This window comes from Schistocerca gregaria, chromosome 1, assembly GCF_023897955.1.
Source record: "Schistocerca gregaria isolate iqSchGreg1 chromosome 1, iqSchGreg1.2, whole genome shotgun sequence".
In the NCBI taxonomy this organism is placed as follows: domain Eukaryota; kingdom Metazoa; phylum Arthropoda; class Insecta; order Orthoptera; family Acrididae; genus Schistocerca; species Schistocerca gregaria.
Genome location: NC_064920.1, coordinates 743,480,230 through 743,503,098, shown reverse-complemented (window position 1 = coordinate 743,503,098; position 22,869 = coordinate 743,480,230). Strand labels below are relative to the sequence as shown.

At 39.7% G+C, this 22,869-nt stretch overlaps 1 protein-coding gene across 2 annotated transcripts in view; it reads left to right on the top strand.

Moving 5' to 3' along the window:
* Positions 1 to 22,869, top strand: part of LOC126267500 (vacuolar protein sorting-associated protein 4) — a 153,447-nt gene that overhangs the window by 97,751 nt on the left and 32,827 nt on the right. For both annotated transcript variants that reach the window (XM_049972805.1, XM_049972797.1), the window contains exon 7: positions 13,143 to 13,356. In XM_049972805.1, coding sequence (XP_049828762.1) covers positions 13,143 to 13,356 — 214 coding nt within the window. The remainder of the gene's footprint in view (positions 1 to 13,142; positions 13,357 to 22,869) is intronic.

Below are 22,869 nucleotides of genomic sequence, written 5' to 3'. Positions count from 1 at the left end.
CATTAGAACTACTGACGGCCTTGGGAGAGCCAGTCATGACAAAACTCTACCAGCTGGTGAGAAAGATGTACGAGACAGGCGAAATACCCTCAGACTTCAAGAAGAATATAATTATTCCAATCCCAAAGAAAGCAGGTGTTGACAGATGTTAAAATTACTGAACTATCAGTTTAATAAGTCACAGCTGCAAAATACTAACGCAAATTCTTTACTGACGAATGGAAAAACTGGTAGATCAGGATCAGTTTGGATTCCGTAGAAATGTTGGAACACGTGAGGCAATACTGACCTTACGACTTATCTTAGAAGAAAGATTAAGAAAAGGCAAACCTACGTTTCTAGCATTTGTAGACTTAGAGAAAGCTTTTGACAATGTTGACTGGAATACTCTTTTTCAAATTCTAAAGGCTATTTACAATTTGTACAGAAACCAGATGGCAGTTATAAAGAGTCGAGGGGCATGAAAGGGAAACAGTGATTGGGAAAGGAGTGAGACAGGGTTGTAGCCTCTCCCCGATGTTATTCAATCTGTATATTGAGCAAGCAGTAAAGGAAACAAAAGAAAAATTCGGAGTAGGTATTAAAATTCATGGAGAAGAATTAAAAACTTTGAGGTTCGCCGGTGACATTGTAATTCTGTCAGAGGCGGCAAAGGACTTGGAAGAGCAGTTGAAAGGAATGGACAGTGTCTTGAAAGGAGGATATAAGACGAACATTAACAAAAGCAAAACGAGGATAATGGAATGTAGTCAAATTAAATCGAGTGATGCTGAGGGAATTAGATAAGGAAATGAGACACTTAAAGTAGTAAAAGAGTTTTGCTATTTAGGAAGTAAAATAACTGATGATGGTAGAAGTAGAGAGGATATAAAATGTAGGCTGCCAATGGCAAGGAAAGCGTTTCTGAAGAAAAGAAATTTGTTAATATCGAATATAGATAAGTATTTGTATGGAGTGTAGCCATGTATGGAAGTGAAACATGGACGATAACTAGTTTGGACAAGAAGAGAATAGAAGCTTTCAAAATGTGGTGCTACAGAAGAATGTTGAAGATAAGTTGGATAGATCACGTAACTAATGAGGAGGTATTGAATAGGATTGGGGAGAAGAGAAGTTTGTGGCACAACTTGACTAGAAGAAGGGATCGGTTGGTAGGACATGTTTTGAGGCATCAAGGGATCACAAATTTAGCATTGGAGGGCAGCGTGGAGGGTAAATATCATAGAGGGAGACCAAGAGATGAATACACTAAGCAGATTCAGAAGGATGTAGGTTGCAGTAGGTACTGGGAGATGAAGAAGCTTGCACAGGATAGAGTTGCATGGAGAGCTGCATCAAACCAGTCTCAGGACTGAAGACAACAACAACAACAACAACAACAACAACAACAACAACAACATTAGTTAAATTCCATACCTTGTGTGTTATCCCAGGAGTTCTACTAAAAATTGTCCTTTTATCTGTTTGATCATCTGCTACCTACACTATTTCATCTCTCAAAGCTAACCATCCATCTTCTACTGTATTTCTTTCCCCTGTTCTAGTCAGCTGTTGCCTAATGCTCCCTTTGAAACTCTCAAAAGCCACTGGTTCTTTAAAGTTATCCAGGTCACATCTCCTTAAGTTCCTACCATTTTCCAATGTCTTCAGTTTTGATCTGCAATTCATAACCAATAAATTATGGTCAGAGTCCACATCTCCTCATGCAAATGTCTTACGATTTAAAATCTGGTTCCCAAATTGCCAGTATCTCCAGGTATCTTTCACGTATGTAACCTTCTGTCATGTTTCTTAAACCAAGTGTTAGCAATGATTAAATTATGTTCTGTGCAAAATTCTACTGGACGGTTTCTTCTTTCATTCCTTTCCCTCAGTCCATATTCACCTACTATTTTTCCTTCTCTTCTTTTCCCTACTATCGAATTCCAGTTCCCCATCACTATTAAATTTCATGTCGTCATAAATTTCTTCAGTCTCTTCTTCATCTGTGTAGTTAGTTTGCGTGTAAACGTATACTGCTGTGGTGGGTGTGGGCTTTATGTCCATCTTTGCTATGATGATGTGTTCACTATGCTGTTTGGAATATCTTACCCACATTGCTATTTTCTTATGATCAAAAGTATCTGGACACCCCCAAACACACATGTTTTTCTTATTAGGTGCATTGTGCTGCCACCTACTGCCAGGTACTCCATATCAGCGACCTCAGTAGTCAGTACACATCGTGAGAGAGCAGAGTGGGATGCTCCCTGGAACTCGTGAACTTCGAACGTGGTCAGGTGATTGGGTGTCACTTGTCATACGTCTGTATGTGAGATTTCCACCCGCTTAAACATCCATAGATCCACTGTTTCCAAGGTGATAGAGAAAGTGGAAATGTAAAGGGACACATACAGCACAAGGCCGACCTCGTCTGTTGACTGACAGACCGCCGACAGTTGAAGAGGGTGGTAATGTGTAATAGACAGACATCTATTCATACCATCACACAGGAATTCCAAAATGCATCAGGATCCAGTGCAAGTACTATGACAGTTAGGCAGGAGGTGAGAACTTGGATTTCAGGGTCGAGCGACTGCTCAAAAGCCACACATCACGCCAGTAAATGCCACATGACACCTCGCTTGGTGTTAGGAGTATAAACATTGGATGATTGAACAGTGGCAAAACATTGTTTGGAGTGATGAATCAGGGTACACAATTTGGCGATCTGATGGCAGGGTGTGGGTATGGCGAATGCCTGGTGACCGTCATCTTCCAGTGTGTGTAGCGCCAAAAGTAAAATTGAGAGGTGGTGGTGTTATGGTGTGCTCGTATCTTTTGTGGAGGAGTGCACCTCTTGTTGTTTTTCGGGGCACTATCACAGCAGAAGCCTACATTGATGCTTTAAGCGCCTTCTTGCTTCCCACTATTGAAAAGCAATTCGTGTATGGTGATTGCATCTTTCAGCACGATTGAGCACCTGTTGATAATGCACGGCCTTTGGCAGAATGGTTACATGACAACAACATCCCTGTAATGGACAGGCCTGCATTGATTCCTGACCTGGACCCTACACTTTGGGGTGTTTTGGAACGCCGAGTTCATGGCAGGCCTCACCGACCAACATTGATACCTCTCCTCAGTGCAGCACTACGTGAAGAACGGGCTGCCATTCCCCAAGAAACCTTCCAGCACCTTATTAAACGTATGCCTGTGAGAGTGGAAACTGTCATCAAGGCTAATGGTGGGTCAACACCATATTGAATTCCGGCATTTCTGATGGAGGGCACCATGAACTTGTCATTTTCAGCCAAGTGTCTGGATACTTTTGATCACATAGTGTATTTATTATTAAAGCCCCTCCTACATACACCTATTTAATTTCGTATTTGCAACCCCGTATTCACCCGACTAGAAGCCCTATTCCTCCTCCTACTGAGCATCATTAGTTCCCAATATAGCTAACATGACCCTATCCCTTTCCCTTTTTAAATTTTCTAATCCATCTGCTATTATTTGTTACAAAAACTTAAAGTGAGAAAGGAACAAAAAAAACCATTAATTTTATTTTCCCAAGGGATAGCTATGCATTGTAAATTATTTTGGAAAAAAGATTTACCTTTCCCCTTCTATGATATTTTATCATCCTTGTGCTATAGTGTATACAACCTCCAAATTTCAGATTGTTTAGTTGATTAATACAAAAACTGTAAGTTATTTTCAGAATATTAGCAAATGTAGTTGTGTGCCATCACAATGTTAAAACCCTCCAAACTTTGAAGTACCATGGAATGAAATGGAGAGAGACAAAATACTAAAATATGATATGGTTACTTATCTCCATACACAGAAAGAATAAGTAAAGTTCATCAAAATCTGAGATAGTTAAAATGGCCTTGAATGACTTTACATGACTTTACTTTATACCCCTATCCAATCTACGAATCATATTCACTTGGTAAACCATTCAAAATATCCATTCTATACAGCATAAGGTGGTGCAAGTGAGCAATGAAATCGGATGTCACCCACTGAATTATGCAATAGAATCTGACTTGCATATCTGGCTGATTAAGAGTTCCCAGTTTGCAGGTATGTTTTAAAACACATGATTTTTCCATATGCCTCCATATGTTGTTCCAGTAACTGTACCACAGTTTAAACCAATGACTCAGTTATCACAGATTCACTGAGAATAATGAAAACAAATGGGACAATATTAAGTTTGAATACTTAAATAGTATAAATTGTAACAAAACTATTATATACCACCTGGTTATAGTTAAAGTGTAGCTACTCACAGAGGTCCAATATGGGCTGTAATTATCGTATGGGAGTGAAACTTGGCAGATATTTTAATGTGGAACAAATTTATACCTGACAAAAATTTGTTCCAATTGTGGTAAATGCGATGCTGCATACTGTTTTGTTTGTATGATGTACACACTGTCATTTGACAAGCCATAATGTGAGTGAACAATATGGCTGTCGAGAAGAGAGAGTGTGCACAGTTTGTGAAACCGTCTTACGGTAGCAATTACAGTGCCGCACTGAGAGAGTATCACCAACTGGAAGGTTTGAGGAGAAGCGCGATGTCATTGAATGGTTTAAAAATGTTGGTGGTGGTGGTGGTGATGAAATTTGTAAACATGCATGATCCTGGTGTGGCACTTGAAAGAGGAAGCATCATATGCCAGTGGAAGTTATTGATGAGGTTGCTGTTGCTGTAACTGACCATGCTGCACATGCCCTGGGTAGTGATAGTGCTCGTGCAATGTCGCGAGAATTGCCTATCCCAAGGTCAACAGTATGGAAAGTTTTGTGGTGTATTTTACACTTTTATTCATCCAAGATCCAGAGAGTGCAGCAGTTGAAACCTCATTATTACATTTGCATGGATACTCTGCAATTCACATTTAAGTGCCTGGCAGAGGTTTCATCAAACCTCCTTCACAATTATCTATTATTCCAATCTTGTATAGCGCACGAAAAAAACGAACACCTATGTTTTACTGTACAAGCTCTGATTTCACTTATTTTATGATCATTTCTCCCTATGTAGGTCGGTGTCAATAAAATATTTTCAGTTTCGGAGGAGAAATGGGTGATTGGAATTTCGTGAGAAGATTCTGGCACAACGAAAAACGCCTTTCTTTTAATGATGTCCGGCCCAAATCCTGCAGTCTCCTTCGTAGATCTGTTACATTTTATAAGTGTCCTGCCAATAAAACACAGTCTGTGGTTAACCTTCCCAACAACATTTTCTGTGTGTTCCAGTTTAAGTTTTTCGTAATTGTATTTCCTAGGTATTTAGTTAAATTTATGGCCTATAGATTTGACTAATTTATTGTGTAACCAAAGTTTAATAGATTACTTTTAGCACTCCTGCATTCTGACACGGATAGAAGGGCGCGGTGCAAAGATAATGATATGTCCGGGAAATAACCTGTGGAGTGACAAGACAAATTTTACACTATCAGGTGCAGTGAATATGCAGAACTGCTGAATTTGGGATACTGTTAAACTGCTTGTTGTTCTCGAAGAGCTGTTGCACTCGCTGTATGTTACTGTGTACAGCATGTGATTTCTGCTTTGGAAAAGCACAACTGTGTGGAAACCACTGTTCTGATGCAAGATGGAGCAACAGCTCATGTTACTAATGCAGTGAAAGATGTTCTTAATGCAGCCTTCCATGAACATGTTATCACCACAAGTTTTCAGATGCATGGCCTACAAGATCACATGATTTGAATCCATGTGACTTTAAGCTATGGGGGTGTATAAGAGAGAGAATTTACCAAGGACTTTGTTCTTTATCTCGCCTGAAGGCTAGTAACAGGAACACATTTCTCAGAGGAATCGCTGAGCATGTCATGTTACGGATGCGGCATTTCATAGTCTCCAGTGCTCATACTGAACAAATTGTGTAAGTAGCTTTTAATAATCAAAATCAACATTATTCCTTTTCTGCCCACGTCCTGTTCTTAATCCATTACATATGGAAACATTTATGTAGGTCCTCCTTGCATACACAGTGCCAGATTTGCGCCAGTGTAAATCAGTTTCACATTCTTGCATTAAGGTGTCTACCATGTTTTGCTGTCATACAGTACTTGTAGCCCACACTGAACCTGTGTGTTTAGCTTCCCTTTGATTATAACTACCCAATACCTTTCATTAGTGCCCACTCCTTGCATGGAAAAATGACAAATGTTGCATTTACTGTGTTCTGCAATCTAAAGTGTGGTGAATTTTGGGAACTTAGTATCCGTGCTCAACACAAATGCAGGATATTGATAACCTAAAATTACCAAATGAAAATTGATCTCGTATATGAATCATACCCAACAAACATCAAATCTGTCACTTACAGTCATAGCGATCAGGGTATTGTTTATGATCAATTTGTTGTACAGGATAAATCAGTATGACCTGGTGACATTGTATCTTGTGAAGATGCACTTTGAGAGGTGTTCTGAAGGACTCAAACATATTGAGTGGTATTAATTGGAAGTCAGGTGTAGGTTGTGGGATGTATCTCCATGTATTATGCTGATTCAATAAGAATTGCTGCAGTACTCTCCCTGCTGCATAGTCTTTCTAGGCTGGTGACAGTGTCTGGCAGCACCTTCTGGTGGTATTTCTACGACTTCCCCTACGTTTCAAATAGCTTGACATTTGTGAAACACACCGTTTAGTTCTTTTCCTGTTTTCGTGTGATTGTAATGTTGTTTGATAGCTGTGGTGAAGCACAGTAGCATTATGTAAGCAAAGGAAAATTTTCTGACATGATTAATTTACCTAGGAAGTACAATCAGCTTTAAATTTCAGATCATGCAGATACTGCTTAATACTGAAAGGAATTTGATTGTTTACAGGTGGATTTAATATTGTACACTGTGTACAGTTGCAGATACACTGGCGAGAAAAAAATTTAAGTATCTATCTGGGGAAATAAGTACAGAAGCAGCAGTCCCAAGAAATGAACAAGGGGACAGTCCCTAGAGCTGCATAATGAATTTAATTACATAGAATATTTATTAACTTTGATAGTTTCAGTTCTTAATAGTAATTATGTAGATATAAAGGAAATGTGCTCTCAAATTACTACAGTACGTACTAATTTGTAAGCTCCATTTATTTTGAAGATTTCAGGAACAGGATTAATGTTAAGAGTTAAACTGATTTTCTTGTGGTCAAGAAAGGTTCAGTCACCTTTATGAGGACTGAGGAGTATAAGTAGCAAATACACAGTTTATAGACTTAACAAACTAAGCTGACAGTCTGTCTGATTCTGGTTGATTAGTTTGTGGCTTTTCTCCTAAGGAGTACTGAAGAACTTTCACATCATGAACTTCCTATTATTTTAAGATCGAATGTGACAAGAAGTCATTTTAGTGGAGTGTCTTAAAACTAGTTAAAATCAGCCTTGCCCTCTAGATAGTAAACAGGCGGATTGAGTTTGCATACTACAACAGCTCTATAAATGTTTTGTGTGCTTAATCAAAAAAGTAAAATAAAAGTGAAAAGGATGTTGTTAGAGGTCAGTTAAAACAAACAATGTGAGTTAGGGATACAAAGCTACTAAAATATCTGCAAGCATTAACCACAATTGACTGCTATGAGGGAAAACTTACTTCATGTCAATCAAAAGAAACATAATGTGATGACCAACAACAAGTGAGATGAATCCAACTGTTCCATTAGTTTCAGAATGGTATTTCACTCAATTTTGTATAGGAGGAGGAGGTGACTGTACAAAATACTGGTTATGTCTTATCTGGTGGTATTTTCTGTGTTGTTGCAACATGCTAATGTGCATGGAATTAACTAAGAATATCTGGAAAGTTACTGGAGGCTGTCAGACAATACTATCTCTTAGGTAACTGACCAGAAATCCTGGACACCAGATCGTTAGTGGGGAAGTGTCAGTTACCTTATCATGACAATACTATAGTGCTTGGCAGCTCTTCATGGTAACATTTGTTTTGTAAGGACTTAAAAGTTGACACTATTTACCATTCTAGGCATACAGTCACAGTATTTTCAGTAAACAAGAAGCAGATCTTTATTTACAAAAAAATAAAATTTTGATACAAGCCAGATGTGAAGTGTCTTATCAATCATGAAGCCATATCTTTGACAGTTTGTCACTGAGATAGCTCTGCCGGGTACACGTTTTTGGAGTAACAGGTTTTCGTGCACGCACATCAGAAACTGCGTCCAGTGTAAGAGAATCACTGAGAAGCACAATGAAGTACAGTTTGTCTGGTGAGATATTTCTCTCATGCGCCACCAAAAAGCGAGGAAGAAAAACAGAACAGTCAACATAATATTACAGGATCCTGTCGTGTGCTAATAGCAAACAGTGAATTCAGCAGTACTATCAGATCAGACGGTGAAAGTGGAGAATTGACTTGTTGCTTTGGGAGCGTGCCTTGTTATGTGTACTTTTGCAGGAGCTCTACTTTGGGACAAATTTTCAAAAACGTGGTGGTGAAGTGTGAGCTGTAGAACAAAAATGGGGTGGATGGAATACTCTGCAGTCAAGCAAGTTCTCTTCCACGCAGTTTACAAATAAAATTACGTTTTATGTGGAAAAGAATAATAGTTTACATTTGTTTATAAATGCTAAAGTGCACTGAAAAATTTTAAAAAATCATTTTGTTGGCAGCAAAAATTGTGGCAATAATTTTTAGGATTACAGTTTTCAGTACACTCAACTATTTTGAAAAGGGTAATTTAATAACTGGCTCTTATTACGTAAAGATAATGGCCCACTCACTTGGTGAGTTGAATTAGAAGTAACAAAGATTAGTGTGCATAAATGTTATTTTGCTGCAGGGTAATTCATCTGCCCACACATCAGCTATTGCATTGGGACAAATACATGACTGTGATTCTAAATAGTTTCTGATGCACATTGTTCCCCAGTTTTTCTTTATGTCTTCCTTTTCTGTTTGATAACTTCAGAAACTGATATGAAGAGAATACCTTTTGCTTAGATAGAGAGATCTCTTTGCTGTTTGATTGTAACACAGAGCTTTTTTAATAATATTTTCTGAAGCTGTAAAAAAAAAAAAAAAAAAACTGGGAACACAGTGGACAAAATGCATTGTACGAAATGGAAATATCGTTTTAGGTCCCTCTACTCCCAGTGAAGGATATTTACTGTCATCTTCTCTCCCCTTACGCTCTTTTCCGAGCCCACCTCCTCCCCCCCCCCCCCTCCCTGTGTGTGTGTGTATGTGTGTGTGTGTGTGTGTGTGTGTGTGTGTGTGTGTGTGTGTGAACTTTGCAAAAGAAACTCAGGTACAGATTGTTGCCTTTTGTTTTTCTTGCTACTGACTGGTTTTTTCTCGTGAATTTCCACTCATAAGACACTATACAGTTTTGAATGTTCATACCAGTTATATAAAGTGACATTTAAACTAAATTTTGTATTTACATGCTTAGTATGCATGACAGGTTTGTCCTTCCTGACCTAATATTGGTTCGTAGAAGTGGAGTAAATAAACTAAATTCAGAACAAAGTACACAGGTTATATGAGCTTCACAGGGAAAGCTGGTTTTAAAGCAGTGATCATCTTCTCTTTCCTAGCATTGATCCCATCATAAGGGCCCAATTGTTTTCCTGATTTAGCAATCTTATCTTCATTTAACTTTGTGACCAGATGTCTTTCTAGTCGCCTTAGTCATCAATTAACCTGATGAATTGTGTAAACTTTGTTTTTTGGCATATTATCGTATTTTCTGAAGTGGAGGGTAGTGATCAACCAAGCATTTGCCAAAATGAGTGTGGAAAAGCACCCAAAAAGCACACTCAGGCTGTCTGATATACCTGATCAACTGTCATTAATATGCCATGCAGATTTTTTTTCAGGAAATATATTTAACTAAGATGAAATTTGACATAGGTTCTGATTTTATGTTTCAGTAATGACAGTTCCAGCATGGAAACATTAAAAATTTCACTATTTCACTGCCATGCAGCTGTTGTCGCCTCAGGAAAAAAAATATATATATATATATATATATATATATATATATATTTTTAACCACATATTGAATATGTTCAAAATGTTGTGAAGTGCACCCTGAATGTATGAAAGCTCGAAATGCTTCAAAGGAGGGCTTCAATTGTGAGGTAGCCGGCATCCTAATGACCCAGAAGTGAAACCAGCTTCAAAGAAGTTGTCATTGTGAGCCATGAGGACACCGGCTACCTCACTGTCTTACAGGACATGATAAGGAAACAGGGTTTAAATTATATGAAAATGCATCAAATTGACTGTTATTAATTAGGTATATGTAATAAACAGTATATAAACACAGGAAAAAAAATTATTTTTATTACAATTTGTGTGTTTTTGAAAAACAGGAAATACAAACGAATTCATGACATTTCTTGCGGATTGTGGTTGTCTAGGCTACTAGTTTCTGCACTTAATTTATTCCTTATGTCTTGAAATCTTCCAAGTAACAACTTCTGCACCTCTTCCAGATTTTTTCTATTTCGCTCGTCTCTCTGCATGCTCTGTACTAGGGTATAGCTCCTGAAACTTTTAGAAGATTGATTGAGAGTCAGTGTATCAACGTTGTTCTTCAAGAGGCTCATTATTATTTCCTGCCTAAAATTCTTTATAGGAATATTTTGTACAAAATGTGATCATTTACTACTGCTGTATTGAACATAATTTCAAATTCAACTTTGTGGTATCATCTTATTGTTTCCTCCATCTTGACTTTTGGTCTGACACATCGATTCCTTGCTTTGTTGTATTATAATCCAAAATGGCAGCAGGTTAAATATTTCCTCGCCGGTTTTCTTGTTTTTCTTCCCAGTGGTTCGCATTTCGATGCCGTGCTTAGTAGTGAGAAACACCACATCTATTTTGTCTTGCTATTTTGCTACTCTTACTCCATTAGACTGTCTTCCAATGAGTTTGCCTTTTCTTATTTGTGACATCTTGATGGTGGGGGACAGATGCTTTCTGTTTTTTCTCAGGGTACCTATGATGTTGGCAATTTATCTGGCAAATGCCTAGCTAATGACGTGCTCATTTTATAATTGCCACCAACAATAGTGCATCCCTTATCTACATATTTTTGCAAGATTTTTACTGACAGTGTACAGCCGTCCAGTGCAAACAATCATTCTCAGCATGGAACCAGCTTGGTTACACCTTTGAATACCTTGATTCCATATCTGTGGGTCTTGCTGGGGATGTACTGACAAAATAAATCATCCACGAAAGGCCGCCATCGACTCATCCACTGTTAGCATCTATCCCAGTTCATATTGCGAGAAAAATTTACTCTGGATCATGTCAAGAAGTTTTCAGGTCTTGAATATACAATCAGTTTTATCTGCAGTTGCGTTGTCCTCGAAATGGACGAACCACAGTTGAAATCGATTACGATATGTAGTTCTAGCGACTGAGTTGTCCCTGTAAGGAACACTTGTACTCCAATAGTTGGTAATGTGTGGGGGCATGAACTAGCCCCTTGTACAGAATCACACTAAAGAACTGGTACATCTCATAAGCATTTGTCTCCTTCCAAGCTATAGCCCTTGCTTTACCATGGGTCTGAGCAGTAGACAAGAATTTTACAGAATTCTGTTTGTTTCAGTAACAATTAACACTACAATATTGTCCCCAGTGAAAGTTCTGAAGACTTGTGTAGGTTTCAGATCCCTCCGATTCTTTGGGTAATGTGGGTCATTATATTCAAAGGTTTCCATACTTTCGAATTGTATGTTCCTCAGTGTGCTACAGCCCACTTCAGTGCAGTTTTCATTTTCACTTCCGTCTAGAAATTGAGGAGAAATAGGTTGTGTAATGGATAGTGTATTATCTTCTTCTAATTCCTCGTCACTTGCATTCTCAGACACCAACTGTTGCTTGGGTGAGGAAGTTTCGTTGAGTGCGTAGTCATCATCATCATCGTTGTTGTCACACAAGTCACAAACATCAGATAACTTACCATCATGAACATTGAGAATTTTTAACAGCTCTTCCTCTTTCAAGATATCAGACTTTTCTCTCCGTGTCTGATTACCAGTAAAGCGTCCCAGGCTTGTATCTCCACCACGCTTCATCCCCGACCTACCATTAGATGCACCATTTTCTGGACAAAGAGAGCAAAGTAATACTGTCAAAGTATACTTGGTATTTAGCAAGTGATTACAGAATCATTTGTAATGTGCCAAATGGCTACCTCAGATATTCTTCAGTTTCTTATTCCAACACTTACAATCACTCTGCCATGTGGTTATGCAAGACTATTCCTAAAAAATTAAAATTAATCTATGAAAACAATGTATCAAAACCATGTCACATGGAGGGCAGGGTTTCACAAGTAAATGAATCTGTAACTAGCAGCCACTGCACATACTATTACAATGTTACTCCAGAAAGCCACAGAAAAGACAGATGTGGGTTTCTTGCAAGGCCAGCCTGTTCCAGAGTCAATTGAATGCAACTGAAGCTGAGGGAGCCGGCACCCTCGTGGTCTGTGAGAAAACCACTTCTGAGGTTACCAGTGTCCTCATGGCAGTGAAAGTGGTAAACAAAAATCAGGACTTTTTTTTGGTAGTATATGATAGGTGGATGACACATTTAGAATGTTTATCACCTATTAAGTGTGCCTCTGCCTTAACACCATTCATCTGAAGTAAGTGATTGTCTGTCCTTGTTCTGCAGTTTTCTATTAAGCATGGAGGTTTTTAGTGTACTGTCAAGTATTGTTGTTTATGAAGCCAGAGCAGCCCTACCTCCACCACATTCTCCAGTCATTTATGAATTTTTGTTCTGAGTGACTACTTCCTTCTTTCTCCTAGTTGGATGGTATAGGGAAACCAGTTTAAACTTTTATAAACAGCTCTGATAACAAGTGAATCAAAAGAAAAGTATAAATACAAAAGAAATGGGATTAAATGAGACAGGTAGCCTGTTGCGGCTCAACTGGCGGCTTATTCCTTCTTGAGTAATAGGTCTCTAGCTGTCGGATGACAATGGTGCGATGGCATTACTACCCATTTTATGTGTACCTGAAACAGTTTAGTTGAAGCAGGATAAACTGCATTATCTTTTGTATTTGTACCTGTAATGCTACATTGCTGAGTGCTTTGTGCTTCAAATTTGTCATTTTTTCAGGAGTGGGTAATGATAATGATGGAATATTGGTTCTGGGTGCCACAAATATTCCATGGGTTTTGGACTCTGCCATCCGCAGAAGATTTGAGAAGCGAATATATATTCCTCTTCCGGAAGAACATGCTAGACTAACGATCTTCAAACTACATTTAGGAAATACATCACACACACTCACGGAGGAAGACTTCAAAGTACTCGCAAACAAAACTGAGGGGTATGTATTATGATACTGACGTGTGTGTGTGTGTGTGTGTGTGTGTGTTTTTGCTTGCTTGCTATATTTATGCTGGAAAATTCTTAGTCATAATTGTGTGTGTGTGTGTGGGGGGGGGGGGGGGGGGGGGGTAGTAAAAAAGAAGAGTAAGAATTAAGAAAATGTAAAAGTCATGCAAAGGAAAGAAAATAGCTAATTCATATTGTTTCTCATAGAACTAAGTAAGTTGTTGTTGCACTGTTAGGTTGTGATATGTAGAAGCACTTTTGGAACATACCTCCAATGTTTTTTTTTTTTTAATGATTTATGGGTAATTATCATGTAATGAACAAGAATATGTTTACTGTCTCTTTGAGCTTATTAATTCTTCATCCACTTGATGTTGAACATTTTTGGTCACTTCACTAATGATTTTCTTTGAATATCTGGAAGGCATACCTTCTTATAGCCAATTCAGAATATAGTTCCATTGAGTTGTTGGTTCTCTTGATGAGCTGTATGTTTCTGAAAAACAAGATATGCATGGCTTTCTCAGAGGCAGTATTTTTTCCTACTAAGCCCAGCATTCTCTCTCTTGTAACTCATCTTAGTTTATTTAGTCCTAAACCAACCTTGACACAAAGTATTTTCCATGTAAAATAGAATATTCAACAAATAAACTATTTTACACAGGCCAACAAATGTTAACAACAGGATGCCCAATATTGTAATTATTTCTAGTGCCTTCAACTTGGCAGTTGGACATAATTTGACAAGATATCTTTCAAGAGGACAACCAACAACTCTGTCAATCAGTGTCAAGCCAAATAATTGCTTGCGTAAGGAGGACCGATGTGTTATTCACTTGCTCAGTTTGCGAAGCTCAGATTTCTCTTGAATAACTCATCCATTTTTTTCTGAATTTGTGGTCAGCTGTTTGTCTGTACACATATATCGCATCTATTTCTGTCTCCTTCAGGTAATTCCTTTGTGGTACACCTTTTTTTGAGTGTATTTTGACCTTTTGATTTGTATTGTATTACCTTGACAAATCCTATATCATTTTGAGATGATCCTTGGATGAATAAATATAAATAAATAATATTAGGTAGCAGTAATTCTGGTTTTTCCTGAATTGCATTGAAGATAATTACAGTATGTTGGAGGAAATATGTTTTTAACTTAACCTGACAGTTTCAGTTGTGTACTAGTTTGTTCCCATGTGTTGTCCTGAAACAAAATGTCCTTGTATATGGGGTACTTTGTCATAAATCAATTAATGCTGTGGGGTTAACTCTAAAAGCATTCCAGTCTGTGATTGGGTCATTGTTACTCTTTCTCTTTTCTTCTGGCTACACTTCTTGCAGCAACAACTTATTCATCCCACCTCAGACGCAAACTGTGTATGCAGGACCAGACAGAATCTGTTGTATCAGAGGATTCCTTCACAACCATAAGCATCACATCTTGAAAAATGCAGCTTAAAGGTACTGCTTCCATTCCTATTCCTATAACATTTCTCCTCCTCCTCCTCCTCCTCCTCCTCCTTTGCCCTTTTTAGGGTTCTATGCCTCAATCAGTAAAAGAATCACTCCGTTGTCTGTCTTTCCATGTGTTATGACCCCTTTTTCTCGGGAACATTTAGAGGTACCAAATTAAAGTTTATTTCAAAGACTGTGGAATAACATGTTCCACTTTTAACCACTGAGGCCAACAAAAGATGTACATGGAAACAGGAAACATTGTGTAGATATGGGTTAAGATGGGGTGTAAAAGGCACCAGCTCAGAACATCAAGAAGTCACGACAGCAAGTGAGCACCTCCACCTGTTGTGGAAGGCCGCTTATGCTTTGGCATCACTGGGCCTTGGAAGTTAAGGAAAAGAGCATGGGCGATAATGACAGTGCCAGAACAATGGAAGATTATTCGTGAGACGTCAGTACGTGGTAATCTATTTTGAGCCACAGATTGAGAGAGATCTGGTCACCAACAGTTGTAAATGAAGTTGTGTAGTGGAAAGATTGTGTTTATAATACAGAAGAGATATCAGAAAAGTGATTTGGCATTTCAGTGGTGGACTACTCCCATACTTGATTATCCTCTTATTACAAGAGCTCCAGTTTGATGCAGTCATGCATAGTCGCCCATAAAAATGAAGTCAGGCCTGAACACACCCCTGAAAAGACCAACATGGAGGAGCAGTATAGAGACAAAAGAAAATTGATCAATGAGTGTTCTGTGTTCAAATAGCTGGAGGTCAGTATGCCAACGCTATATTATGCCTTCTCAACCCATAACACCTGCACCACCAAAATGATCATGTTCAACAATGTACCTGGGTGCTTTGTGTGTTACATAGCATGTGAGGGTATATCCAACAGTATTACTTTTGCATTTGGTATAGTTCTCAATCTGTAGCTTTAACTGAATGCCATCCAAAGGGTCCCTGCTTGGACCCTTTCCAATGGCTCCTTACAGAAAAATGTGAGTCGTGCATTTCTGTCATCATGTCACAGTTCATCCTGACCCAGAACTCTACCTGAATACACAGCACTTGGATGTTGCTACAGAGCCCTTATTTTTGGGACTTCTTTTTTTATATAAAATTGGCATGACACGTACATACTAAAGACTAGCTGCAAGTGAAAATTTAATGCTCTCTGCAACCTCATGCACACCTCTTGAGGTGCGGATAGTGCTACTCTACTCTGTATTTACTGGGCTTTGGTTTTATCCCCTGTAAACTATGCTTTCCCTCCTGTGAACCATGGGCCTTGCCATTGGTGGGGAGGCTTGCATGCCTCAGCGATACATAGGTGCAACAACAATGGAGGGGCATCCGTTGAGAGGCCAGACAAATGTGTAGTTCCTGAAAAGGGGCAGCAACTTTTCAGTATTGCAGGGACAACAGTCTGGATGATTGATTAACCTGGCCTTGTAACATTAACCAAAACGGCCTTGCTTGTATATTTTTTATTTACATGTCAAGATTTGTAGGAGCAACTTGAGAGGAAAATTCTCTAAGGTCATGGAACATGTGAGTATATGAAATTATAACATAAAAGTAATAACAGATAAAAATAAATTTTTATGAACCCGAAAAAGGTCAGTCCATAAGTTTAAGTAAACGCAATAAACAAATCGGCTATATTTTTTCAAGGAACTCTTCGACAGATTAGGAGTGACACATGAGGAAACTCTTCAGTTAAGATTTGAAAGGGCATGGATTACTGCTAATATTTTTGAATTCGAGTGGTAGCTTATTGAAAATGAAAATGGATGCAGCAGTGTACCTTTCTGCACAAGAGTTAAGGAAGTCCTATCCTGATGCAGGTTTGATTTCCGCCGAGTATTAACTGAGTGAAAGTTGCTTATTCTTGGGAATAAGCTAATATTGTTAACAAGAAATGATTATAAACTTCCACATGGGAAAAATATATTAAAAACAAAGATTCCAAGACTTACCAAGCGGGAAAGCGCCAGTAGACAGGCACAATAAAAAAAACACACAAACACATAAAATTTCGAGCTTTCGCAACCGGCGGTTGCTTCGTCAGGAAAGAGCGAAGGAGAAGGAAAGATGAAAGGATGTGAGTTTTAAGGGAGAGGGGAAGGAGTCATTCGAATCTCGGGAGTAAGAAAGAAACTTCCACATGGGAAAATATATTAAAAACAAAGATTCCAAGACTTACCAAGCGGGAAAGTGCCGGTAGATAGGCACAATAAATAAAACACACACACAGAATTTTAGCTTTCGCAACAGACGGTTGCTTCTTCAGGAAAGAGGGAAGGAGAGGGAAAGACGAAAGGATGTGGGTTTTAAGGGAGAGGGTAAGAAGCCATTCCAGTCCCGGGAGCGGAAAGACTTCCTTTAGGGGGAAAAAAGGACAGGTGTACACTCTCGCGGGCGCACACACACACACACACACACACACACCACACACACACACACACACACACACACACACACACACACACACACATCCATCCGCACATACACAGACACAAGCAGACATTTGTAAAGGCAAAGAGTTCGGGCAGCAATGTCAGTCGAGGCGGAAGTACAGAGGCAAAGAAGTTGTTGAAAGACAGGTGAGGTATGAGCGGCGGCAACTTGAAATTAGCGGAGGTTGAGGCCTGGCGGATATCGAGAAGAGAGGATATACTGAAGGGCGAGTTCCCATATCCGGAGTTCGGATAGGTTGGTGTTGGTGGGAAGTATCCAGATAACCTGGACAGTGTAACACTGTGCCAAGATGTGCTGGCCGTGCACCAAGGCATGTTTAGCCACAGGTTGATCCTCATTACCAACAAACTCATGCGAATGGACAGTTTGTTGCTGGTCATTCCCACATAGAAAGCGTCACAGTGTAGGCAGGTCAGTTGGTAAATCACATGGGTGCTTTCACACGTGGCTCTTCCTTTGATCGTGTACACCTTCCGGGTTACAGGACTGGAGTAGGTGGTGGTGGTGGGAGGGTGTATAGGACAGGTTTTACACCGGGGGCAGTTACAAGGGTAGGAGCCAGAGGGTAGGGAAGGTGGTTTGGGGATTTCATAGGGATGAACCAAGAGGTTACGAAGGTTAGGTGGACGGCGGAAAGACACTCTTGGTGGAGTGGGGAGGATTTCATGAAGGATGGATCTCATTTCGGGGCAGGATTTTAGGATGTCGTATCCCTGCTGGAGAGCCACATTCAGAGTCTGATCCAGTCCCGGGAAGTATTCTGTCACAAGTGGGGCACTTTTAGGGTTCTTCTGTGAGAGGTTCTGGGTTTGAGGGGATGACGAAGTGGCTCTGGTTATTTGCTTCTGTACCAGGTCGGGAGGGTAGTTGCGGGATGCGAAAGCTGTTTTCAGGTTGTTGGTGTAATGGTTCACGGATTCAGGACTGGAGCAGATTCGTTTGCCACGAAGGCCTTGGCTGTAGGGAAGGGATCGTTTGATATGGAATGGGTAGCAGCTGTCATAATGGAGGTACTGTTGCTTGTTGGTGGGTTTGATGTGGACGGATGTGTGAAGCTGGCCATTGGACAGATGGAGGTCAACGTCAAGGAAAGTGGCATGGGATTTGGAGTAGGACCAGGTGAATCTGATGGAACCAAAGGAGTTGAGGTTGGAGAGGAAATTCAGGAGTTGTTCTTCACTGTGAGTCCAGATCATGAAGATGTCGTCAATAAATCTGTACCAAACTTTGGCTTGGCAGGCTTGGGTAACCAAGAAGGCTTCCTCTAAGCGACCCATAAATAGGTTGGCATACGATGGGGCCATCCTGGTACCCATGGCTGTTCCCTTTAATTGTTGGTATGTCTGGCCATTCGCATGAATGGACACAGGCAGACAGTGTTTGTTGGTAATGAGGATCACCCTGTGGCTAAACATGCCTTGGTGCACGGCAAGCACATCTTGGCGCAGTGTTACACCGTCCGGGTTATCTGGATACTTCCCACCAACACCAATCTATCCGAACTCCGGAGATGGGAACTCGCCCTTCGGTATATCCTCTCTTCTCGATATCCGCCAGGCCTCAACCTCCGCTAATTTCAAGTTGCCGCCGCTCATCCCTCACCTGTCTTTCAACAACCTCTTTGCCTCTGTACTTCCGCCTCGACTGACATTTCTGCCCGAACTCTTTGCCTTTACAAATTTCTGCTTGTGTCTGTGTATGTGCGGATGGATGTGTGTGTGTGTGTGTGTGTGTGTGTGTGTGTGTGTGTGTGTGTTTTATTTATTTTGCCTATCTACCGGCACTTTCCCGCTTGGTAAGTCTTTGAATCTTTGTTTTTAATATATTTTTCCCATGTGGAAGTTTCTTTCTATTATATATATTGAGAAGCCAATGTCAAAATACCCAGGGGTCAACAAGAGGTTTGTGAATTTACATCACTTATTGCCCGAACTGCCTGTTTCTGAAACAGAAATACCCTTTTAGAATAGGTAGAGTGCTGGTACTGCAAATGGCTGAAAGCAAGGGGAAACTACATCTGTAATTTTTCCCGAGGGCATGCAGCTTTACTGTATCATTAAAAGATGACGACGTCCTCTTGGATAAAATATTCCATTTGGATCTCCGGGCATGGACTACTCAGGAGGACTTTGTTATCGGGAGGAAAAAAACTAGCGTTCTACGGATTGAAGCACGGAATGTCAGACTCCTCAATTGGGCAGGTAGCTTAGAACATTTAAAAAGGAAAATGGATAGGTTAAAGTTAGATGTAGTGGGAATTGGTGAAGTTTGGTGGCAGGAGGAAGACGACCTGCAGTCAGGTGAATACAGGGGTATAAATGCGAATTCAAATAGGGGGTAATGCAGGAGTAGGTTTACTAATGAATTAAAAAACCAGGAGCATAGGTAAGCTGCTACGAACAGCATAGTGAACACATTATTGTAGCCAAGATAGACACGAAGCCCACGACTACCGCAGTAGTGCAAGTTTATATGCCAACTAGCTCTGCAGATGATGATGATGATGATGATGATGATGGAGAAATTGGGGAAATGTATGATGCAGTAAAAGAAATTATTCAAATAGTGAAGGAGGGAGACAAAAATTTAATAGTCATAGGGGAGTGGAATTCGATGTAGGAAAAGGAAGAGAAGAAAAAGTAGAAAGTGAATTTGGAATGGGGATAAGGAATAAAAAAAGGAAGCTGCCTGGTAGAATTTTGCACAGAGCATAACTTGATCATAGCTAACAATTGGTTTAAGCATCATGAAAAAAGATTGTATACGTGGAAGAGGCCTGAAGACACTGGAAGGTTTCAGATAGATTATATAATGGTAAGACAGAGATTTAGGAACCAGGCTTTAAATTGTAGGACATTTCCAGGGGCAGATGTTGATTCTGACCACAATTTATTGGTTATGAACTGTAGATTACAACTGAAGAAACTGCAAAAAGGTGGGAATATAAGGAGATGGGATCTGGATAAACCAAAAGAACCAGATATGAGAGTGTAGAAAGTTTCAGAGAGAACATCAGTGAACAATTGACAAGATTGGGGGTAAAGAAATACAGTAGAAGGAGAATGGGTGGCTTTGAGAGATGAAATAGTGAAGGCAGCAGAGGATTAATTAGGTAAAAAGCCGAGGGCTAGTAGAAATATTTGGTTAACAGAAGAAATACTGAATTTAACTGATGAAAGAGGAAACAATAAAAATTTAGCAAATGAAGTAGACAAAAAGGAATACAAAACTCTCGAAAATGAGATCAACAGGAAGTGCAAAATGGCTAAGCCCCTGCTTAGCTAGAGGACAAATGTAATTGTAATTGTAATTGTAATTAGAGAGACCTTTGGAGGAGGGGAGGGGGGAGGGAGGGAGAGAGAGAGAGAGAGAGAGAGAGAGAGAGAGAGAGAGAGAACCACCTGTATGAATATCAAGAGCTCAGATGGAAAGCCATTTCTAAGCAAAGAAGGGATAGCCAAAAGGTGGTAGGAGTATATAGAGGACCTATACAAGGGTGATGTACTTGAGGGCAGTATTATGGAAATAGAAAAGGACGTAGATGAAGATGAAATGGGAGACAACATACTGCGCGAAGAATTTGATCGAGCGCTGAAAGATCTAAATCGGAACAAGGCCCTAGGCGTAGACAACATTCCGTTAGAACTACTGAAAGCCTTGGGAGAGCCAGCCGTGACAAAACTCTACCATCTGGTGAGGAAAGTGTATGAGACAGGCAAAATACTCTCAGACTTCAAGAAGAATATAATAATTCCAATCCCAAAGAAAGCAGGTGTTGACAGATGTGAAAATTACGGAACTGTCAGTTTAATAAATCATGACTGGAAAATAGTAACACGAATTCTTTACAGATGAATGGAAGAACTGCTAGAAGCTGACCTCTGGGAAGATCAGTTTGGATTCTGTAGAAATTTTGTAACACGCGAGTCAATACTGACCCTACAAATTATCATAGAAGATAGATTAAGGAAAGGCAAACCTACATTTGGAGCATTTGTAGACTTATAGAAAGCTTTTGACAGTGATGACTGGAATGCTCACTTTCAAATTTTTGAAGTTGGCAGGGGTCAAATACAAGGAGCAAAAGCCTATTTACAACTTGTACAGAAGCCAGATGGCAGTTAGGAGAGTTGAGGAGCATGAAAGGGAAGTAGTTGTTGGGAAGGGAGGCAGACAGGGTTGTAGCCTATCCCCGATGTGGTTCAGTCTATATATTGAGCAGCAGTAAAGGAAACAAAAGCAAAATTTGGAGTAGGAATTAAAATCCATGCAGAAGAAATAAAAACTTTGAGGTTTGCTGATGACATTGTGATTCTGTCAGAGACAGGTAAGGACCTGGAAGAGCAGTTGAACGGAATGGACAGTGTCTTGAAAGGAGGATGAAAATCAGCAAAAGTAAAATGAGGCTGATGGAATGTAGTCAAATTAATTCTGAGGGAGGAAATAAGACACTTAAGGTAGTATATGAGTTTTGCTATTTGGGGAGCAAAATAACTGATGATGCTCAAAATTGAGAGGATAGAAAATGTAGACTGGCAGTGGCAAGGAAGTTGTTTCTGAAGAAGAGAAATTTGTTAACATTGTGCATAGGTTTAACTGTCAGGAGATCTTTTCTGAATCTATTTGTATGGAGTGTAGCCATTTACATAAGTGAAACATGGACAATAAATAGTTCAGAAAAGAAGAGAATAGAAGCTTTCGAAATGTGGTGCTACAGAATAATGCTGAAGATTATATGGGTAGACCACGTAACTAATGAGGAGGTACTGAATAGAATTGGGGAGAAGAGGAATTTGTGGCACAACTTGACTAGAAGAAGGGATTAGGCTTGTAGGACACATTCTGAGGCATCAAGGGATCACCAGTTTAGTATTGGAGGGAAGTGTGGAGAGTAAAAATTGTAGAGGGAGACCAAGAGATGAATACACTAAGCAGATTCAGAAGGATGTAGGTTGCAGTATTTGCCTGGGGATGACGAGGCTTGCACAGGATAAAGTAGCATGGAGAGTTGCATCAAATGAGTCTCTGGACTGAAGACCATAATAACAGCAATATGAAAAAATTATGGTTATGAAGTTTGTGGCATCTTTGGCTCTGAATTTTTGGATCCAGTACAGTATTGTGAAATAAGACTTAGTCACTGGCACTTTGGACTGGTCCCATAGTGAGTCTGCATGTTGAAGTGGGGATCTTACCTTGCAGGTTCCGGAGGTACCAACTCTTTCTCTCTTGCACAGTAACCATACAACAATTTCTTATTCATCAATTTTTTCATAAAAGGGATGTCAACCCCTTGATAGCCTTTCTCGAGTGAGAATGTACTTTGAGATGCTTTTCCAGGACCCTCACATACCTTCCTAGGTTCCCTGTGTATTCCTACACCCTTGTCCTTGGTTAGCTACTGACCAGGAATTGAGACCAATCTACTTCAAGGATATACAGCTGTCACCCCACCCCAGTGACCTTCCAGCAACTGTTCCTATCAGTTCCTCAAGAAAACAGTGATGACAGGAATTTGACTGCATGTACCCACCAGCTGACCTTATTTTACTATTCTTGGTCCTAAT